This window comes from Xenopus tropicalis, chromosome 3 (assembly GCF_000004195.4).
Source record: "Xenopus tropicalis strain Nigerian chromosome 3, UCB_Xtro_10.0, whole genome shotgun sequence".
NCBI classification, from domain to species: domain Eukaryota; kingdom Metazoa; phylum Chordata; class Amphibia; order Anura; family Pipidae; genus Xenopus; species Xenopus tropicalis.
The window spans coordinates 95,115,248-95,138,329 of NC_030679.2; the positions used below are offsets into that span (position 1 = coordinate 95,115,248).

Here is a 23,082-nt window from a genome sequence, read left to right on the forward strand (position 1 = left end):
AAAGACTTTCTTCACTTTAAGGCAGTTTATTTAACACAGGGGTGCCCAATTCAGCATTCAGCTTTCCTCTCATTTTCTCAAACACTCTGTCGCTTTTTGAATAGCTCCCTCTGTTCCTTGCAGTGGCAGACACAAGTTCCAAATACAGACAGGTAGCCTTCCTGCTGTGCACCCTGCTCAGATAGACTTTCTTAGCATTCTCACTACAATTACATACCATTCCACAGGACAACCTTCCTGTGGAAAGTGGGCTCCAATATATGAGATGAGCCACTGGAATGGATCTTCCAACTATCAATAGCTTGATAAAGAGCCAATTAGGCTCGAAGCGTTGCTGCTGCCTGCATTGTGACAATAAAGGCATTTTAATGAAGTATGAGTGCTGCCTATAATCACCTGGATCCACTTGAATGGATTGCCTGGTCTGCCTCCTTCCAGAACACTATAGCTTCCCAGACCAAACAGCAAAACCCTTTAAACAGAGAAAGCATTCTCTTACCGCTTACATCTCCCACTATGGAGAATTAAAAGGGAAAACTCAGCTTATGGCCTGTTTATTGGGTCACTCTACCACAATACCAAGCACCGCACTTAAAAATGGACACCAAACGGCACCATTGTATTAACCAATTGAACTGTGACACCATGGTTTCATGTTAAGTTGTTAAATTTTAGTATAAACCTGGCCTTGTATACTAGTTTCTTTTCTCCTGTCTGTAAATGTATACTTTTGTATGGTTAATAAAAGAATTGTTAAAAAAAAAATTAGGGATTATGCACTATTTTAACTGTGGGGAATAACTGTATAGAATATGTTCAACCACAACTTCATATAACATAATGGAAATAACGTGTTTACCAAATCTGCAGCCCTGTCAATGGTAGCTTCAGAAATATAAAAAAAAAAACTGGGACAATTTAGGCCACATTCCTGACATGCCATGCCAGCTATGTTCACTTTCCTTCTGGGATGTGTGATTTTGGACTGTTGCGCCTAAACAGAAACAAATTAGAGGTATGGTACAACTGAGCTAGGGGTTCCCTCAAGCTGTTGTGCATCTGCTTTCCTCCTTAATACTGTGATAGCCTGGCAGACCTTAGATAAGAACTCCCCACACCCTGCTTAGCTGCAATGACTTGCTGGTCCCCCTCTGATGTATAGACAGACATGCTTATGTTCCAAAAGTTTATCATGCCATGGGCAGAGTGTTGGCCACTGGTTAACACCTTAGTAACACATAATTAGAGACCCAGCAAATAAAACAGAAAAAATATTTTAACCATTTAATGCAGGGACCCTCTGTTGCCCCCACCCAAAGCACAAGGCAGCAGGCCCTATTTGCCATCCAAGGACAACTCACTTGCAGGTGCTGCCATCACTTGTATCAACTGAGATATTTATCATTGCATCCAAACAACAGCATCACTCTTGTATTACTAATGTTGTTAGTGTGCTGTTGATAAAACAAATAATAAAGCCTCTAATCTAAATAGTATTTATAACAAAGTAAATATAAACGAATAACAAATTGAAGCCCCAAACAAATCAAAACCCGTACCAAATAAATGAATAGGTCCGGGTGTGAACACCCCAGACCTAGCGCAGTTGTGAGGAATCTCTAGGGGGCCCCAATGAAAATTTGTAATTGATACAGAATCAGAAAAAGCTCACCAGAGTCCACAATTGGTCCGGGTGCTCAGGGCCCCGAACCCGTAGCTGAAGGGAGAAATTATATCATATACAGTTGAGCTCCAAACATCTCCGGACACGATATGCTGCTAAAACCAGGTCTTTATTGTTCCATCTAAAAACTAGACGCCTAGTGTGCTGTTGATGCCTTTTTTCATTTAAGCAGCTGGGCAGCCCCCATGGCATCTATTCATGTAATCATATATTGATTCACTCTTTGTCTCCCCATAACCCTTAAAAATGGGCAGTCTGCCCCAATCACACAAGCCAGGAGGAAACTTTGCATGACTTTGGGAAAATCGAAGTGGTGGGTAGGCCTTTCCACCAGTGATTTGTATTGTTGCTGGTGGAAAGACAGTCGCCTGCAGCAGCAGAAGTTTATCGTGGGCAACTAAATCAGCCTAAACAGAGTGAAATATATAACATTTGTTTCCCTGTACAGGTGTAATGCTAACACTATTGGAGCCATAAGTTCAGTGATATTAGATGAGTTTCCAAGGACTTGGTATGGTATTAAACTTCATTATGAATAACAAGGCTGCCCCTGCGGACACCCGTGTCTATAGGTGAAGAAATTCAGAAATTAATAGACAGTTTATGATTGTAATAATACCAGCAAATCATCATATTCAAATACATATATACAAGCTTAAAACATTATAAAAAGGAAACATCAGGATGAAAACACAAATGTAGTAGGGGATAAGACCGAGAATTCCGAGAGCTGCAGCTGCAGTTCTTGTAGACTGTATTTACACGAACTCCGTAGAAATAGTAATAGTATGCCCTACAATGTCGGTCACCCTGGGTGACATCATAACTATGTGCACTGACACAATTAAGGCTCTGAAGCACTAATTTCTAGTGTGGTCTATATATTTGTAGTAAAATATATTGGGAAAGGTTATGGAGTATTGGGTTGGCAGGGTGCTGTTTACTTGCATGATGTATGTCTATGTACATAAAGGAGAACAGCAATAGCTGGCTCCGTCCAGGTAACCTCATACAAAGAACATTGAAACGATGGCCTATGTTGGGAAAGTTTTTAACAAAAGGTAGAATGCTGTTTTGTTTTACCAAAGCATTTTACATATGAAAAAGACAGGAGAAATGTATATGGTTTTCAAAACTGCCATAACTGGCAGGTATAATGTCCCTTTGAAAAGAAAGGCATAACTGCAGGGTCTGCTACAGTTCACTTTGTACTGAGCTTGTTTTGAAATGCTGCTCTATATATTCTGCTCTGCCCAGTAAAAGTACACCTGTTGATGCCATTCTTGCTGCAGTTTTTCTCCATCTGTTGACTGTGACCCATAAAGCTGGCTGAGCCACTGATCTGGTCTTAATTCAGGGCATTCATCATCTCAAGAGCCTGCTTCAGTTCTATAATAAAATGCATATTTATACATTAAATGTTTTGTTATAACATCATGATATCATGTCACATATTAATAACACTTAGAATAGAACCGAGATAATAACTCTTAAATATCCCCTTATACTAAAGGCAAGTCTCACCTGTTATAAGGACACGGAGTTTGGAAGCAGAAACAGTCATGGTAAGAGGTTGGTTGCATCCTGCATCTGTCACATTCAGATTAAGGTGCACAAGGGGTTCATTCACTTGCTTCACAATACTGGAACTAAGGATCTGATCTACACGCCAGTTCAATGAGGATATACGTGTCACTGCAATACAAAATGAAAAAAGGAGGATGAAAGAAAAACACTTTAAAAGGCACTTGGTACAACTACCCTACCCATATTCAAAAAAATAATGCAGCCAAAGACATAATTAAATGTAAGAATCATGAAAAGTTCTTATACCTTAGACACAACATACACATTACAAAAGAAAGCTGCCGTTGTGCCTCTATAGACTTGTACCAAACAAGTGGACCAAAGACACAAGAACATTTTACAGTCACAAAGTACAAGTGCTAAGTGTACATAAGCTTCTGGTAACACATTCATATAATAAGACGAAGGCAAAGGTGGTGCCCATTCCTACTACCATCTGACTTTATTCACCATTCTCAGCCTCATTCTTTTTACTCTTTCCTCCAACCATTTTGCTTACTTTTCTCTTTCCTTTCCTCCCACTGCCCCATTCTGTCGGCACTTGTTTTTACTTCTCTGTTATAAATCTTTTGTGCCATTCTGAAAAATGGCAGGAATCAAGCATATCCCTCAGCTGCCACAAACTTTCTGCCAGATGTTTTACAGCAGTTCAAAGCTGTGTTGATAAGGAAGGGGGTGCTTAAAATCTAGCGCATTTTAGAAAAAGTCTAAACTGAAAAACTGCACAACCATTCCCCATTGAAGTAACAGTCACAGTGCCTACAATCATGTGTGTGGCTTTTCTTTTTTTTTTTAGTTTTGTGTCCCTTTTGCCCTCCTCACTGCTTCATTCACAGACAGCTCTCACACCCTCCCCTCCTCACAGCTTGTCTGTGCAACAAAAGCGGCAAGGTAAGACTGTTTCTAACAGGCGTTGTGACAGAACAAGGCATTTGCAACAACCAGCTCAGATTCTGCACATCACTTCCTATATTTATATATGTATATATTTCCTATAACAAAACAAATTAGCACATGCAAAAATCTCATTCATACTCACAGCGCAGGCTGCTTTCCCTAAGTGTCTCCTGCAGTGCATTTTGCTTCTCCTCATATGATCGGCACAGAGAGGCAGCATGTTCTGAAATATATGTATATCAAGATGAACATGGAAGTAGTTAAATGATAACGACTCATTGTAGAGGCTAGCTTCTATGTTGCATACCTTTAAAAGTTGCTTAATTTTATCTACAAAATGCTAAAAGCTTAAGCAGCAGTGCACTCTTCATCTGAATTAATCGTCATACATGTAGCATCCACTACAGCTGCACCACTTTCTGCTAATATTTTGAAGATTTCTGGTGACTGTCCTCAACAGCATCCCAGAGTGCACTCAGCATGTCCAGTGACACACTCAAAAGATGGCCTAACATGATCCAAGATAGGCAGATGCTGTACATATTATTGTAAAAAAAATAAGTTGCTGTGAAAAAACATCTATTGACTTCAATGCATTTCATGAATTTTTCAGCAAAGCAAAACAGGGCACTGGTAACCTTTTACTGCAGTGTTTAGCCCCACAGGGCTTCCTCTACTCTCCTCTGAATATGTACTATCAAAGGGCCCCTAAACTGGATGGGATAATTTTTTTTTTTTTAACTTTGAGCTCTCTGTGTCTGTTATGATGCTTTACTATCTATGAATAAGTACAAGAGGATATGAAAAGCATAAGGTGGAGTACCATCTATCGCTCTATTTTCACAGATGATATTTGAGGGCCGGATATCTTCACATGTTGATACTGAGTTTGCCCTTTGGTTCTAAGCCATGTATACTCCCTGTTGAGGAAATTTGTTTACTCTAAGGCTAGGCAACTATGCTGGAATAAACTATAAAGAAAAAAATAAACAGGGAAAAAAGCTACCTTTTACAAAGCAATGCAGAGAAATTGCACATGCTGTTAACATGATGTCAGTGAATGCTCCGCTCCCTACCTCTGGGCAGTCCCAGCTGCTGCAGCTCACTTGACAGACTGTCACTGCTCACATTATGCTTAGCTGCACTTGAAAGAATGAAGCAGAGAACAGCAACTGTAGCCTTGATGTCCCCTGATTCTGAAAAGAGCAAAACCATCATTCTTGTTAGTAACACCCATGCAAACAACATGTATGGTTTTCTACATTTTCTTATTTCCAAAGACAACTGCACTTTTATAACTTATTAGGGCAGGCATACTTATCAAAGTGTAAAAAGTCATATACAAATATGTGTATTGAAAGAAGTATTAACAATCTGCATTAAGCATAGTAGGGCATGCTTTTATGCTTATGGTTCATTGTACTTTATACAAATTAAGCATAGCAGTAACTTTCCCTGCAGATTTTTAGAAAGGACCATAAAGACCACAAAAAGCCTCACCAAATCGAGCATCTGATGTCAGTTTGATGATTTTCTCATACTGAGGGATAAAAAAACAAGGGAAGTAAGTAATATTGTCATAGGCTTGTCATCTCAAACGTGTACCTATAATTTCTTACTTACATCAATTTGTTCTCCAAGTAGTTTCTTTAGTACCTGGGCACAGATCAGCTTCAGCTTAACTGATGACTAAGACACAGAAGGAGATAATGGTGAGGCAGATGAAATACTGATACAGACTGTAAATCCGACTGCAAAAAATGTACTGATGCAGAAACACAGACAGCAAAGCGTACAGAAAAATAGTTTACAGATTTGTACTACAAAAAGTAAAAATGCACTGTTAAGATAGTTTATTTAAATACTTAACTATTCTGGATAAGGTACTGATTTCAGCCAAAACCCAGTCAGGGCAATCTAAGTCACCACAGAACCGGAACCTCTGAAAGAAGGATAACATGAGAGATTGATTAACAGGGGGAAAGTGTTGAGGATGTATGCAGTATAAGACAGACATATTTGTATTGTACAGGCTTTCAATGATCCAACACTGTCACGGATATCCATTAACAAAAAATCTTAATAATATAACACACACTAGGATTCGGTCATGGTAAGTAACAGAGCAATCCTATTACCTCAATACTAATTAAAGAAGCTATAATAGCTGTGAGTTTATATATGCCTTTAAAGGAAAACTGTACCCAGGAACATATTTATATGTAGGCACCTGAGGGCCTGTGCATCGGGTGGCAGCTTTAAGGGGGTGGCCTTTGGATGCCTATATAATCAATAAATTAAAAAAATAAATAAAAATATACCTCCCCAGCTGCCACCAGACACTATCTGTTGGTAGGCTAAGGCTAGTCCTTACCATCTTAAGGCAGGTGGTAAATACAGTGCCCAATGTGGCCTGCTTCCTAAATTACACAAGTGAATGATGTGCCAGTTAGGGAGCGGGAAGGGGGTCACCTATGTACTACAGGCAGCAATATATTCCTAAGCGGTAAGTGCTTTACAACTGCCATGGTTGAGGTGCTGGTAGCTCAAGGGATCCCCTGAGATCCTCGGATCCTCAGATCCTCAGAGCCAAAGCATGCAAGAGCAAAGAAAAGTGTCCAGCTAAATATTGTTTTCAGTTACAAACACAGTGCATCATATAACAACAAAAAACATATTCCAAGTTTAGTAATCTTTTTACATAGATTAAGCATTCATTCTAATGTATGTTTTTAAACATATTCACTTCTTACACCAAATATGCATTAGTTCCTGTAGCCTGTATTCACCACACACTTGACTTTATATGTTCTGGAACTGCAATGACTACAATTCATTCCAACAAATGCCTGCACGTCCATACGCCTCTCTTATATGTCTCATGTGTGTAAATTGCACTGCATCAGCTGCTGACCCCCACTCTCCCCCCAGATGCTACAATTCCTCCTCCCCATCAGCAGAAGGTGCTTTCCTGGTTTGGGATGCCTTTAAACCGCACCAAATTATAAGAAGATTCTACTCACCATGTTTTGAAAGCAGGTATAACCCTTCCTGTCAGCTGATTAGTGCCCTGCTGCACCATGTGACATAATCTTCTCAACTAACTTTATTAACAAGCAGACAAGAGGAACATACCTATATTTGCATGTGTATGCGATATGTGTCCACAGGGGGTGCACTTGGACGAAACGGCTCAGGGCAAGTATGATAAAACATGTTTGTTCATTAAAAGCCACAATTAGCAACAGGTTGTGGTGATTTTGGTACCACCACTTTATTGGATTTTACTCTCCTTTAGTTTCATTTGCACAGCCAATCTATTCTTTAAAGAACTACATTTCCCAGATCACCCTGGGGGAACAAGGTAACGCCCCCAAGACAATCTCAAGCAATAGGAAGAAGCGGATGGAGAAGTGAAAAAGCAATAACAGGAACACGTGTAGTGCAGACCCGGGCGGGGATTTGGTAGGTAAGTAGTCTGCATACTCTGTAAATTGGGACTACATATGGGTGTCAGTAGTGAGATAATGATCTGATACAGATCTTAGTCGGATTGTTTAATCCAGTGCTTGGCAGTTCGTTTAGTGTTCAATCCCCGGGAAGTGGGCGTGCTAGCAGCTGATTTATGTAACGCTGCATTGTGCCTTTCCGTTGTTACATAAGGGATGACAGAGAAAGATAGACAAATCAATATTGGTCATGTTGGTGCGCAGTCTGCTTGCGTCTGAATCCCTGACTGTTCCATGTCTAAAAATGTTTGTGTCATCTTTGGGCCGCCAGCAAATTAAAGACAAAGTGAGAGTCTGTGTGGTGGGGGAGACTAAGTACTAGTCACCCCTGCCCCTTCATCAATAGCCAGTCACTGGCTTGTTTGAGTCTAAAGGTACCCATACACCTTAAGATCCGCTCACTTGGCGACATCTTCTCCCGATATCCCCCACCTACAGGTGGGGGATATTGGGAGAATCGAGGCTAATTCGATCGTTTGGCCCTGGGGCCAAATGATTGAATTATAATGACGGGCATAGGCAAAGTCAGTCCGGGGACCACATCAATGAGCCGATGCAGCCCCTGATCCGACTAGATTTTTTAACCTGCCCGATTTCAGGCCAGATATCGGTCGGACAGGCCCGTCGGTAGTGCCCATACATGGGCCGATTAGCTGCCGAATTAGTCTAAGGGACCGATATCAGCAGCTAGAATTGGCCCGTGTGTGGGGACCTTTAAGCTAGCCATGGTTTCATACGATTTTAGGACCTCCGAATTAGGGCTCCGAATTATCGTCCCGATAATTTTCGTATCATTGCGATTGGTTGTTTAGTCGATCAGATGTTTAGTCGATCGGACAGGTTAGAAAATTTCCATTGGATAATTACATTAACATTACATTAACATTTATTTATAAAGCGCCAACATATTCCGCAGCGCTGTACAATAAGTTATGTACAATAAGATAATGATAAAATCTGTGTATGTATTGTGTATCGGACGATATCCTTGGGCAGGGCCGGAACTAGGGGTAGTTTTATTCTCACACTATCTATGCCAGGGGGGTGCCCAAACTTTGTACAGTTTGTCACTGGGTGACTCTGACTCAGGGTTAGAAAAAGTGGGCACACCCACCAACTGGCAATTCACCTATTGACTTTTATTATTTTAAATTTAAAATGCTGCCATTCTTTAAAGGAGAAGGAAAGTTGTTTTGGCATTTTACTGCCAATAGATTAGCCACATTAGTGCCACCTAGAACAATATATTTGTTCAGCTAAAAGCTTTACCATACCAAGCTCCCTCTGTTCGTTTAAGATAGCAGCTGCCATTTTAGTGTGGTCTCTGTAATGTCCTGCTGCAGCTCTTGCCTTTGGTAGCTCAGATCGCACATTCTGATGGGAGGGGGAGGGAGTTCTTATGCATTCTTGTGGGAGGGGGGAGCAGGAGAAAGGAGAGAGGAGGAGCCCCAGAATGAAGGATTTTTCTGAGAGAGAAGGTATGATACCAAAGAACATGTTTACACAAAAAAAAGACAAGAACTCATGTGTTTCTTTTGATAGAGGATTCAGTGTAGCGTTTCTGTGAATGCTTATGGCTGTATTTACATAGACCTTTCTGATAAAGCTTACTTAGTTTTTACTTTTCCTTCTCCTTTAAATATTAATACCAGTGTCCCTAAACTTTGCAGAGGCACTGGTTAACTGCAGTTCAAGGTTAGATAAATTGAGTGGAGCCACAACCACCTATCAGATGTCACGCATTGACTTTTAGTGAGTTCATTAAAATTTCTGCCATTCTGACACTATTAAAACCAGGGTCCTAAACTTTGCACAGTATTTTTTACTATATGACTGTGGTCCAAGGTTAGAAAAACCGAGTGGAGCCAACAACAGCCAATTAGATTTCATTTAGTGACTTCACATCTTTTTTAAACCAACATGATGTTTGTTCTCAAATTTCGCTTACTAGTTGAAATTCCTAAACAGGACTGTTCTGCCAATCTAACTGTCCTGTCAGTTATAGCTTCTAATGCTAACAGACTCCTGCTGCACAAATATGGCAGCCACCTGATGGAGGGGTAGATACATAGATTTAGAAGAGGATACAGGACTAATGTTGAATGTATTTAAACCCTGTGCCTTTTTTGTGTTACCCTTTATTTTGTTAGTTATACATACATTTTTTAAATCATAGAATCAGATTTTACTTTAGCTGCAGTTTACATGCATTCTATTTGTTCCTATGTAGTGACGATGCCTTGATCAGGAATTCATTCTGTTCTCCATGGTTACTCTGCAGATATGCCTGAGGGTCCGGAGCTTCACCTTGCCAGCCTCTTTGTAAACAAGGTTTGCAATGGGTTGCACTTTGCAGGTGCAGTAGAAAAATCTGCTGTCAGCAAGAATACAGATGTGCCATTTAACTGTCCTGAATACACAATTAGCTCTGTGTCCAGAGGAAAGGAAGTGAAGCTGATCCTAACTCCTCTTTCTGATGGATCTGAAGAGACCCACATTATTTTTCGGTTTGGTATGTCGGGTAGCTTCAAGTTTACTCCCCCAGACCAGATCCCTAAACATGCCCACTTGCGTTTTTACACCAAAGATGCTCCTTGTCATGTCCTCTCCTTTGTGGACCCTAGGCGGTTTGGAACCTGGGTGGTGCATGGATCGTGGCAGCCAGAACGAGGTCCTTGTGTGATGCAGGAATATGAGAAGTTCAGGTACGCTGGGGGTATGCAACATTTTGGACAAAGTATATGTCTGAATTGTTATATAGAAGAACAGTAGTTATTTGTGTTTAAACAGGGAAATTGTATCTCTATGTGTATAGCAGGGAAAATGTGTATTTGTTTTAATTTCCTTGTATGTGTTGATTACCGTGTGTTCATGTCAATAACCCCATTAGAAATATATTTACTGAGAAAAACATTGATGTGTTCAATACTTTTTTCCCTGCTGTATGTGTGTGTTCTTGACATGGAATTATGCATGTTCATTTACTTATTGAAGTTAATTTATTAGGTTATAATTGCATTTTTCTTTTCAGGGAAAATGTTTTGAAAAACCTTTCAGACAAAGTATTTGATAAACCTATATGTGAGGTTATGCTTAACCAGAAGTACTTCAATGGCATTGGCAATTATCTGCGGGCAGAGATTTTATTCAGGTAAGAATGTAACAAAAACGTAATCACAAAGTCTGCAATACTGTATCTCTATGGCCCTATTTATTATGCTGTGTAAAATGAGATTTGCCAAAAAATGGTGTAAAAAGCTGTGTAAAATAAATGGTGAATTTTTGAAGGTGTGTTTTATTTTATGCCACCTGAGCACCAGATTTGATGCCATTATTTCCAGCGAAAGTTGCTCTAAGAAAAAATGTGTAAAAAAATGATGCTGTTTTTTTATGCAGTAAAGCCCAGTAAAGTATTTCAACTAATGCTAATATTGTCTAAATGACCCATATCACTGGCCATAGGAATATCATAGAAAGCACAGATGGAAACTAGAAAGGGAAGTTTGAGAACAAACTTCATGTTGGGTTGAAAAAACGTAAAGTCACTGAATGAAATCTGGTTGTTGGCTCCGCCCACTTTTTCTAAACTTGGGCCACAGTTACCGTATATACTCGAGTATAAGCCGATCCGAATATAAGCCGAGGTACCTAATTTTACCTAAGAAAACTGGAAAAACGTATTGACTCGAGTATAAGCCTAGGGTGGCAAACACAACCGCTACTGCTAAGTTTCAATAATCAAATAAATAACAGATAAATAAATAGATAACTTTAGGGAAAGAAAAATGCTACAGCAGCAGACAAAAGCAAGTTTAGGAAGGCTAAGGAAGCTGCCATACTAATTATCAAGTACTTGGACCCCAGTGTACAAGTCCCACCATAGTACTACAATAGTAGTTACAAGGGCAAAATAATTCTTGATGCTGGACTTAATACAAATTTAATTTTTGTAAATAACAAGTTATTGTACCAATTACTTACTCTGGCTCGGTGTGCCCTTGTTGATTAAATAATACTTCTATTTTGCTTTTACCCCAAGATTTTACCCATTGGACCCTATAATACTGGGGGCCCAAAACAAACACACCATTTGGTTTTCACAAACTGGCAGAGTTGTTTACACTACCAAGTAACCAACACCTACAGATGGGCAAACTAATATGCAAGAGATGGACTGCTTGCTTATGGCCTGCATTCTGAGCAGGCATTTCCTCTCCTATCCTCTCTCGCTGTCAGACAGGGTATTTGCAGAAGGTATTGTACATTTAAACTTACTTGCGCTCTGAGGATAGGTGCAAGGAAAGGTGTAAGAGTGTACCTGCATCTGGCAGGCGCTCGATTAAACGAATTGCCATACGCTGTCTTCAAGCGCCCATACGTGTGTGTATGCTCCGGCGCACAGAGACATTTGCTCACATTCGGCGGCACACAGACCCGCCTGCTCATCCGGCGGCACACAGACCCGCCTGCTCATCCGGCGGCACACAGACCCGCCTGCTCATCCGGCGGCACACAGACCCGCCTGCTCATCCGGCGGCACACAGACCCGCCTGCGCATCCGGCGGCGCACGGACCCTTGTGCACATTCAGCGGAGGTAGGGGGGAGGTATACTCGAGTATAAGCCGAGGCTTACTTTTTGAGCACATTTTTTGTGCTGAAAAACTCGGCTTATACTCGAGTATATACGGTATATAGTAAAAACCACTGTGCAAAGTTTGGGGACCCTGGTTTTAATAGTGTCTGAATGGCAGCAACTTAAATTTCCCCACTGAAATTCAAGGAGTAACATCTGATTGGCGGTTGGTGGCTCCGCCCCCATTTTCTAACCTGGAACTGCAGTTACCCAGTGACTAACTCTGCAAAGCTTAGGGACCCTAGGATTAATAGTTAAAGAACGGCAGCAGTTTAAATATAAACCTATAAAAGTCAATAGGTAAATTGTGGTGGGTGTGCCCCCAGTCACCCAGTGACAGTGGGAACCCTGGCATAAATAGTGTGAGAATGATCGCATTTTAAATTTAAACCAATAAAATTCAATAGATGAAATCTGATTCGCTGTAAGTGGCCCAACCCACTTTTCCTAACTTTGAATGGCAAATACCCAGTGACTATCTCTGGAAAGTTTAACAACCCTGGAATTAATAATAAAAATAATGGCATCAGTTTAAATATAAACCAATGAAATTTAATGGGTGGAAAAGGATTGGCTGTTGGTGGCTCCACCCACTTTTTCTAACCCTGAATATGTAGTCAGCCAGTGACTGACGGTCAGTGCAAAGTTTGGGAACCCTGTGAGAAAGGCAGCATTTTAGATTTAAACCAAAAAAATTAAATCAGTGAATTCTGATTGGCTGTTGGTGGCTCCGCCCACTCTTTTAAAACCAAAAAATGCAGTCCCCTAGTAACCCTGATGTTAATACTGTGAGAAAGGCAGCAGGCTGAATTTCCTCATTGAAAATCAATAGTTAAAATCTGATTGGCTGTTGGTGGCTCCACCCACTTTTTCTAACTCTAAACTGCAGTTACCTGGTGACTAGCTCTTTGGGGACCTTAGTATTAATATTTAAAGAATGGCAGCAGTTTAAATTTTAACATATGAAGTCTATAGGTGAAATCTGATTTGCTGCTGGTGGCTCCGCCCACTTTTTCAAAACTAAAACTGCAGTCCCCTAGTGACCAACTGTGAAAAGTTTGGGGTCCCTGTGGTTAATACTGTGAGAATGGCAGCAAGTTGAATTTCCCCATTGAAAGTTAATAGGTACAATCTGATTGGCTGCTGGTGGCTCCACCTACTTAAAAAAAAACCCCCAAAAAACTTGAATACGTAATCACCCAGTGACTGACTGTGCAAAGTTTGGGAACCCTGGCATTAAACCAATAAAATTCAATAGGTAAAATCTGATTGGCTAGTGGCTCCGCCCACTTTTCAAAACTAAAACTGCAGTCCCCTAGTGACCAACTGTGAAAAGTTTGGTGACCCTGGTGTTAATTCTGTGAGAATGGCAGTAGGTTGAATTTCCCCATTGAAAGTCAATAGGTAAAATCTGATTGGCTGTTGGTGGCTCCACCCACTTTTTCTAACCTAGAACTGCAGTTACCTGGTGCCTAACCCTGCAAAGTTTGGGGACCTCGTCGTTATTATTGTGAGAATGACAGCAGGCTGAATTTCCGCTAAGTCAATAGCTAAAATCTGATTGGCTGTTGATGGCTCCACCCACTTTTTCTAACCTAGAACTGCAGTTACCTGGTGCCTAACCCTGCAAAGTTTGGGGACCGCGTCATTATTATTGTGAGAATGGCAGCAGGCTGAATTTCCGCTAAGTCAATAGCTAAAATCTGATCGCCCACTTTTGGGCATCCAACAATCATCCTATTTTCATTCAGGCTGAGCCCATGACTATGTGATTCAAGTTTGGGGAGTGTAGCCTCAAAGCTGTAAGATTGGCAGCTGTTTCCATTTCCCCATAAAGTCAATGGGTGAAATTTGGTTGGCTGTTGTTGGCCCCTCACACTTTGGGGTCATCCAACAAATGTTGCTGCTTCATTCAGGGTGACCCCATTATTATGTTATTCAAGTTTGGGGGGTGTAGCTTCAAAGCTGTAAGTGCGGCAGCAGTTTAAAAAACTTCCCTGTCAAAGTCAATAGGAAATTTGGGGCGTTCGGAGCGGTGCCACAAAAAGACGGGGGCGGGATCGCTTAGAAAAGCACAAGCAACTTGCTCCGCTATAGGGCGAAGAAGTGTGCAGAGTTTGGGTGTTGTACCCCTAAAACTGTAGGAGGAGTAGCGTTTAGAAAATGGGGGGCGCTAAGAAGAAGAAGAAGAAGCGGAAGAAGAAGAAATAGGCTGCAGACTGACAAGTCTTCTTAGGGCAGGTTAACTGGCTCCTAGCAAAACTGACCCTAGTGAGTGTGTCCCTGTAATGTGAATTAAACATTTCGGTGCTCTAAGTAATAATACTAATAGATGTGATTTTATGGTGCTGTTGATCGTGGTCCCTATATTTTGTATTAATCTTATGTGTAATGTACACGTTATTTGATTTTGTACTTTTATCATTTTAAATTTGAGCAATATGGACACATATTAAATAATAAAAGCAAATGTGCTTAATAAGCAGTTCCTTTTCCTTTGTTAGGCTGATGCCACACGTGGCGTTTTTACGCTGCGTTTTTTCTCAGCCTAAAAACGCCACACAAGCCACACATGGCGTTTTTCAGCCTAGAACTGGTGACGTAAGCAAATCCCGTTGCCATGGTGCTAATAGTGTGAAATAGCAAAAAACGCTGCGTATTTCTGCTAGGTCTGGCAGCTGCCGTTGCGTATACATAGGAATAGCTTGCTTTGCAAGTACTGGCGTATTTCAGCCTACGCTTGAAAAATCCGTGCTAAGGCGTTTTCTAGCGTATTTACGCTTTGTGTGGTTTGCTTAGAGTCTTTTCAAGTTATTTCTATGGATGATGATATCAGGCGTTTTTCAGCCGCCGAGAGAATTAGAAAATACGCAGCGTAAAAACGCCACGTGTGGCATCAGCCTTAATGTAGGTGTTTTTGATTACAACGGGAATTCTTTTCAGTTGAACCATGTTACTAATTAATTAAATCCAACTGTCTGGCTTCGGGACATAAAAGTATTTAATGCAAAGCCCTAAACCAAAGTTTTGTCTCCCCCATTTCTTTGTTTTGAAGGCTACAGTATTTTTCTCCCACTTTTCTTATCCCTTTGCCTTCCTTTCTTCCAGGTTAGCGATCCCACCTTTTATTCCTGCTCGGTCTGTGCTGGAGGCTGTGAAGTACCAGAATCAGGTCAGTAAAAATAGATCATGAAAAGCGGTGTGTATTTTGGTACTGGATAATAACCTAGTGTTGGGACCTAATTATTAAACATTTGTAAAAAAATTCAAAAAATTTGCTACTAAAACTAAGTATTCTTACAGTGAAATTATTGCAAGGCACAGTTAAAGGGGTCATTCAGCTTTAAAACACTTTTCAATTCAGTTGTTTTACTTTTTTTCACATTTCGTCTTTTACTGTCTCATGCCTCCATGAACAGCTCTGGATGGAGGGGGGTCACCAACTCTGTGAACTGTTATAATTTGCTACATTAGTTGATACATTTCTTGTTCTTGGCAGCTGTTATACTTGATACAACAGTTGCTAATATTCCACAGATGTTAGTCGCTAGCCTGAAACACTAGAGCAAGGAACATTAAAGTTTAAACTTCAATTTTAGAAAAATGGTCAAAAATAAGATGCAGTTGCAAAAAGTCTTTATTTCTGTTGTACTCAACTGAACTAAAATAAGGGGGTTGGAAGGTAAACAACTCTTTTAATATAGTTTTGGAGTTATGTAACTAAAAGTACAAGCTTTGGTCTAGTTACCTATAGCAACCAATTAGTAGGTAGCCTCTTATTGGGTACTGCACCTGTGCCTTTCATAATATATAGGGGAGTGGCTTTATTAAATTTGGAAATGTTTTAGTTTTTGCATGTGCACAATAGAGACTAAGGAAAACACACAGGATAAAACAGCATTGGAAGTACCTGATGGCGATAACACAGAGCAATGGTCTTTTATATTCAGTGGTGGTTTTCCGGTTATTGAAGCTTATATTAATATATATGATTGTGAATATTGTTTTGTACATTTTGTGTTTACAGAATAATGAGCTCTCACTCAGTAAAAAAATAAAGATTAAGAAGGAAAACCCGGACATACTGCATCTGTGTCATCTGGTACCACTAGAGGTCATTAATCTAGGTATGTGCTGTTTGACAGCTTTAATAGAGAAAGATATACACTTTCCACATGAGACCACTAAATAGAGATTTGAACTATTTTAATTAAAAAAAAAAAATGACTGTTAAACTATACAAACCAGTTTTTTCTATTCTGTATATGTTAACATTTTTACTTTGAACCAGAAGTCCTAGGTCTTATTGGAGTGTGCTATGCTCTTTGGTGTGTCACCATCTACAAACTTTCCCAAGGCTTAAATACATTATAGATACATATATGGGGCCCATTCATTAAACCACGATTTTTTTTTTTTGAGAAAAAAATCTTATTTTTTCTAACTTCTAGAACTTTTCATTATGTCCACAATAATTTCATTAAAATTCCATGACATTTTCATGGTTTTCGTTAACTTCCACAAAAAAGTCATATTTTTCGCAAAGACTACGACCATTTCGGAAATTAATTCATTCAAGCTTTGGTATCGTGACTATCTTTTGGCCAGGTTGGATCTGCAGAGTGCCATTGAGTCCTATGGAAGGCTTCCAACATCATACATTGAAGGTTTCAAAGCCAGAAAGGTTTTCGTGCCGATTACGAACGTTTAGATCCGAAAAATTTGTGACTTTCGCAACCACAATATTTTCATGCGACCGATAAAAGAATTTTCGTGACATTTTCAAACATCAGAAATTATCATGATTACTCTGAATTTTTTGTTAAAACATTCTCCCAATTAGCCCCACCCATCTTTTCCACTTTCTGCTGTTTCCTTTCCCAGGCTGTTCATGGGTGCCAGTGGCACTCAGCACAATGCACTGTAGAATAGGAACCAATCAGCAGCAATGAAGCCTGTTCGACTGCAGGGCTGTGATTGGCTACCCACCTCCCTACATTGCTTCTGGTTGGGACCATTAGAAAGGCCCACCCCTCATTTGAAAGACAGATAGGGAGCAGAGCAGATGAATAGACATACAATAAAGGGGCCATTTGTAAAAATGATCTTTTTTTTAACCCTGGGTGAAACCAGAACAATGTATTATTCTTTAATACTTACAGTATTAGGGGGGTTAAATTCTGCTATATGTCTGCTTTAAAACTAACGGCACACATGACATTTTGCCCTTCTTATTTTTAAAGGAAAACTATACCACCAAACAATATAGGTCTCTATAAAAATATATTACATAAACAAGCTCATATGTAAAACCTTGCTTCATCTAAATAAACTATTTTCATAAAAAAATATATATTTTTCGTAGTATGTGGTATTGGGTACTCCTAAATAGAAAATTGTCATTTTAAGAATCAAGAGCCAATTCCTGGGATTATAGGATTCACTGTGCACACAAACAAGCAAAGGCACACATACATACTAGGCCCCATCAGCCAATTAAGGGACAGAGTTCTCCCACACTTTTTTCTGTTACAGTTAGAGCTGTGTAATTTCCTGTCATGTGATCTAACGCAGCCCATCACTAAATGGTGGGTCAAGAGATAGGATGTAAAAGGGCAATATTTCTTGATATATATTTTCCAGTTTGGCGAGATTCTTTAATTGGTCACTTTACATAATATAAACTCTCTGTTGGTTAGGTATTCATTCTGGGGATATAGTTTTCCTTTAACTGGTGAGACTGCATTGTCCAAACTCTATGAATCCAAAGAAACCACCTTCATTTAAGGGAAAGGGAATCCCATGAAAATGCATTTGTGCAATACATTTTGGCCAGACCCTCATTTACCATTGTGATTAAAGCTTTATTTTTAATGATATATAATGATTTTGTATTTATTGCTTTGCAGGTGGGAAGGGTTATGACCCTGAGCATTCAGATAATTACTCTGAGTTTGAGAAATGGTTGCGCTGCTACTTTGTTCCAGGAATGAAATCGCTGAGAGACAGCAATGGACGGACTATATGGTTCCAGGTTAGGAACTGTAATCTGTACTATATTTTAATCTGTACTATATTTTAATCTGTACTGGATTACTAAAACAAAATCGTTGTTTGGGGATAAGGGACAGATCTTAACCAAAAACAATAGTTTGATATCTAGATGGTGAGCCTGTACAGCTTTAGCATTACCCTTGTTAGGGTAGTGGCACACGGGGAGATTAATTGCCCGCTATAAATGTTCACCACCATGGCCAACTAATCTCCCTAAAATGCTTCCCTGTCATTGGGAAAACATACGTGGTGCTTTGTTGTTCCAAAGTTGCTCGAAGTTATCTAGATTAGCCGCCTTGCCTGGCAACTAGTCTTCCCGTGTGCCAGTACCCTTATAGGTGGGTTAATAGAGATTTCACATGCTCAAGATTATATTTAAAATGGGAGTCATTTTAGACTCTAAGGGGCTGATTTACTAATGAAAAAAATCGTATTTTTTGCGACTTTTTCGTAGCCGTTACAACTTGAGCGAATTGTCGCGATTGTTTCATAGCCATTACAAATTTTGTGAATTGTCGTGACTTTTTCATAGCCATTATGACTTTCGTGAATTGTCGTGACTTTTTCATAGCCATTATGACTTTCGTGAATTGTCGCGACTTTTTCGTATTGAGCGCTCGAAAAAGTCGCAAAATACCGATCATTACGAAAAAACCACATTCGGACGTTCGTGGATTAGTAAATGTGCCCCTTAGTGTGTGTTGCTTTCTTTATATGCTTATTCTTTCTAAAAGTACATTCAACCTAATTACAGGGAGATCCTGGACCACTTGCTCCCAAAGGTGAGTATATATATTTTTTTCCTTATAAGCTCTACCCACATCTTATCTGTAATGTTGCTTCATGCTACTGCTGTTGCCCACCTTTATTTTTATTTCCACTTCTACCTCTTCACTTCTCTTTTTTCCCAGTATTTATTGGCTAAGTTTGCTAGTTTCTTCCACACTTCTTGAACTCATTGTGACTTTTGTTAGTTATTCATTTCACAAATATGCCACATTCATTTAGCTTCTGTTATGTCACTTTGCTCTCTACCAGGCAAAAAAACGAAGAAACGTCAGTCTATGAATAAAGTGCAGAAGCCATTAAAGGTAATAATTATCTAATCTACAGTTGCTTGTGTGGGTTTGTGTCACTCCTTGCAGTTGGACAGGTGCTTGTATTATATGTGTTAAGGAAATGCTGCACCACAGGTGTCCAAAAAAAACGGTACTAAATTCAGATCTAAAAGATTGTGGGGCCTGCAGTAATAGCAATAACTTTTTAAACATATTTATACTGATCAATACATGCTTCTTATCAATACTCAAGGCGGAGTACTATAAGCTATAGGGCAAAGTTATACAGTATTTTGAGTAGGGTCCACTTCTCTCTGCCTGAGGCATGTGGAGAGAAGAGGATGCGCTCTCATCCACAGCTTTTTGTAGCTGCACTGACAGGCATGTTGTCAGCCTGAGTGCAGCTACACAGAGTGAAGATAGGCCCAAAAGCATGCATTTGTTTGGGCTGATCTCTGCTGTGTAGCTGCACTCAGACTAATGCTGTGCCTGTCAGTGCAGCTACACAGAGCTACAGATGAGAGTGGATCCACTTTTCTCTGCCTGCCATGCAACCAGAGAGAAGTGGATCTTACACCGTGTGTGACTTTGCCCTTGAACTTGTGCATGATCTAAACCAAGACTGCAATCAGCTCCTCATTGTTTGCACCGAACAAAACCAGTGCATCTAGTTTCAGTTTTGTCTGCTGGTTCTGGGCAAGCCATATAGCTTGCCTCATATAGATTTACCCATTTCTAGAAACCATCACATTCCATAAGATTTTTCTGTTACATAATTCTGTATAACATGAGCTGTATAAATAGGGCTTGTACTAAAATATGCATTCTGCCTATTTCTTTAAATATAATATAAAACTGTTATATGGATAATTTCTACACATACTGCCTTTTCCACACTGTCAAAAAAATCTGATCAAATATTTATTGGTTATTTTATTTTTATAAGGTGAAGAAGACTGCAATCAAAGGCAAACTTGGAGATGTGAAAAAAGAAAAGAATGAAGACATAGAGAGAGATTTAGATGAAGTTAAGGCTGTAAAGGCAGCAGTGAAAAGTAGAGGTCATAAAACAAAGGATGGTGTCATGAAGAAAGGGGTGGAGGTTAAGCAGAAGTGGGGCAAAGGGAAAGAACCAGAAAAACAGAGGAGAGTTAGGAAAGTTTCATCCAGGACTTCTGCACTCAATCCGCCTGCCCGGCCCCTGAGGGAAAGGGGTGTGCAAGGCATCTCTTTGCCAGCTACAACAAGGCCAAGTCGATTAAAGTCTGGTAGGACTTCCCTGACACAGGACTCGCCAATGGAAATAAGGAGATCACTGAGAAAACATAAAATCACGTAGAAAGTGGCCTGATTTGGAAACATTGTGGTTGGGCAGAGGTGCTCCCTGTCTTTTGAGCAAAGAGTTATACATTTTCTGTGAGGTAAATGAACTATTAATAGTTTAGATTTTAAGAGCTTTGAACAGCCAGTGACACTGGATCTTTCTCATTGAGGTAATTAAATAAAATATTCTATTACTACTTAAAAAATCTAGAATGTATCTGTATGGTATACATTAAACAATTTATGGAATTTTCTTATAAGAACTCTGTGTGTATTATAAAATATTTTTTACTATCTGTACTTTTTAAAAGAAAGGGGACATTAAAATGTTTTTATAATAATGGTGTTTGCTTAGTGTTTGGTTAATGTCTTCCTGCTGGTATGGGGTTAATCCTGGGGCATTATTTCATCTGGTACCAGGGATTTTCAGGAACTGGTTCTTCATAGAGCACAGCATCAATCAAAGGACGAGTAAGTAAGGCCAGCAGATAGACATTGTTTCTACTAAATTAATCCAGAAAGACCAGGACCAGATTTATTACAAATAGTACTTGGGAAAACAATATATCTACATACATATATATCCAGCATAGCTTCAAACATTTGTGTTCATGTTTTATTCACAGCAGGGAACAGGGCATGTTTCTTTTCAATGTCACACACTGCAAATGCAAACAAATTAAAGTTATTTTTCTGAAACCATAACAGACTGCTCCACTAGCAGTGTGTATATTTAGAAAACCATCTTTTCAGTATCCTTTACAGCTAAACACAGATTTTGTAGTATGGTGTTGGATGGACTGATCATCCTACACGTTGAATGTTGATGCATGGGTTAAAAAATGATGACTGATAGAATAATCTCATGCAACTTACAGTATAGCAGTGGGGATCAGATTTCCATGTAGTTTAGCTGCTATTAGTGCAATTCAGACCATTTCACTATACTGTATATTTCACTATATATTTCACTCACAGCTCCCTAAGCTTCACCACCTTGCCTCACTTACTTAGCTTAAGGCTGATGCCACACGTGGCGTTTTTCCGCTGCATTTTTTCTCAGCCTAAAAACGCCATACAAGCCACACAGCCCGAGACTATGGTGTTTTTCAGCCTAGTACTGGTGACGTAGCAAATCCCGTTTCCATGGTGCTAATAGCAAAAAACGCTGTGTATTTCCGCTAGGTCTGGCAGCTGCCTTTGCGTATACATAGGAATAGCTTGCTTTGCAAATACTGGCGTATTTCGGCCTACGCTTGAAAAATCCGTGCTAAGGCGTTTTCTAGCGTATTTCCGCATTGTGTGGTTTGCTTCAAGTCTTTTCAAGCTATTTCTATGGATGATGATATCAGGCGTTTTTCAGCCGCCGAGAGAATTAGAAAAAACGCAGCGGAAAAACGCCATGTGTGGCATCAGCCTAACCCCCCCCGCCTTTACCACAGTTGATGATTTAGCACCTGTACTGGCTTTTCAGCCTGAGTAAACACAGCCCCTGTAATTCTGCACATCTGTAACAACTGAGCAATCGCCTGTTTCAAGTTACACCCATAACTGGTATAACTAACCACTAACAACCCTGAAGCAAGGAGGGTGGGGGTTTTCAGGAAGACAACTATTTACATAAATATCACCAATATGAAACCACTCCAGATAAATAAAAGGCATACTTTATTTAACAATTCTACAGCTTTCCTTAATAGACAACAATTAAAATTGCGTCCTTAATAGACAACAAATTAAAATCACATACTGTTTTTGTAGCTTTATGCCACATAAAATGACGTAAATGCGTTGATTTTGCAAGAGCTGAAATAATAGATCGTATGGGATGGGGGGGGGTATGTTCACATTGGGGCCTCTACATGCCACATACTTAATGGGCATCAAACTGTTCAACTGACCCCTGGCGCTCATATTTAGGATGTTTTATCTGGTTACTGTAGGAGATAAGATACTATAGACCAGCGTTTTTCAACCGCTGTTCCGCTGACTGGTGTGCCGTAGGCAGGGCCGCAATTTTTACTTTCAAAGGGGGCCCGGCGATGCTACAGTTTTTCTTAGTAGCTCGGGCCCCCTTTAATAAAATCCGGGCCCTGTCATTGGTTGCGCCCCGTGTGTACAGGTGACGTCAGTACGCACGGGGCGCAACGTTATAAAAGGGCCTGTGTGCGGTCGCGTGTAGGCATAAGTGAAGAGGCGGCGCGCCTGAGGGATACGAAGATGCTGCTGAAGCCACCGGAGAAGCCGCCGAAGAGCAGAAGTAAAATGCTGCTGGGCACCAATGTATTAGGGGGGGCCACGGGGCACACTGACTTATGGGGGCACTGCTGCTGGGC

The 23,082-nt window shown here is 40.1% G+C and overlaps 2 protein-coding genes across 5 annotated transcripts; one reads left to right on the plus strand and one right to left on the minus strand.

Annotated features, from left to right (window-relative positions):
* Nucleotides 1-2,265: 2,265 nt before the first annotated feature.
* Nucleotides 2,266-7,266, minus strand: commd4 (COMM domain containing 4). Its single transcript, NM_001011118.2, is given in 8 exon segments — nt 2,266-3,073; nt 3,209-3,379; nt 4,311-4,391; nt 5,245-5,364; nt 5,669-5,708; nt 5,792-5,857; nt 6,039-6,110; nt 7,192-7,266. Coding segments are annotated over 8 exon segments (594 nt in total). The 5' UTR covers nt 7,195-7,266; the 3' UTR covers nt 2,266-3,032.
* A 239-nt stretch (nt 7,267-7,505) lies between these two features.
* neil1 (nei-like DNA glycosylase 1) lies at nt 7,506-21,087 on the plus strand. 4 transcript variants are annotated; one of them, XM_012965879.3, is made up of 9 exons: nt 7,506-7,637; nt 9,908-10,382; nt 10,709-10,828; nt 15,420-15,483; nt 16,339-16,438; nt 18,221-18,345; nt 19,120-19,147; nt 19,404-19,456; nt 20,370-21,087. In XM_012965879.3, the coding sequence occupies exons 2-9, from the start codon at nt 9,961-9,963 to the stop codon at nt 20,760-20,762; spliced, it is 1,305 nt and encodes a 434-aa protein (XP_012821333.2). In that variant the 5' UTR covers nt 7,506-7,637; nt 9,908-9,960; the 3' UTR covers nt 20,763-21,087. The 4 variants fall into 4 exon arrangements, with proteins under 4 accessions (XP_012821333.2, XP_012821336.2, XP_012821334.2 ...); XM_012965882.3 differs by having other exon boundaries at nt 7,506-7,633; XM_012965880.3 differs by having other exon boundaries at nt 7,507-7,633; nt 9,959-10,382.
* The last annotated feature ends 1,995 nt before the right edge of the window (nt 21,088-23,082 follow it).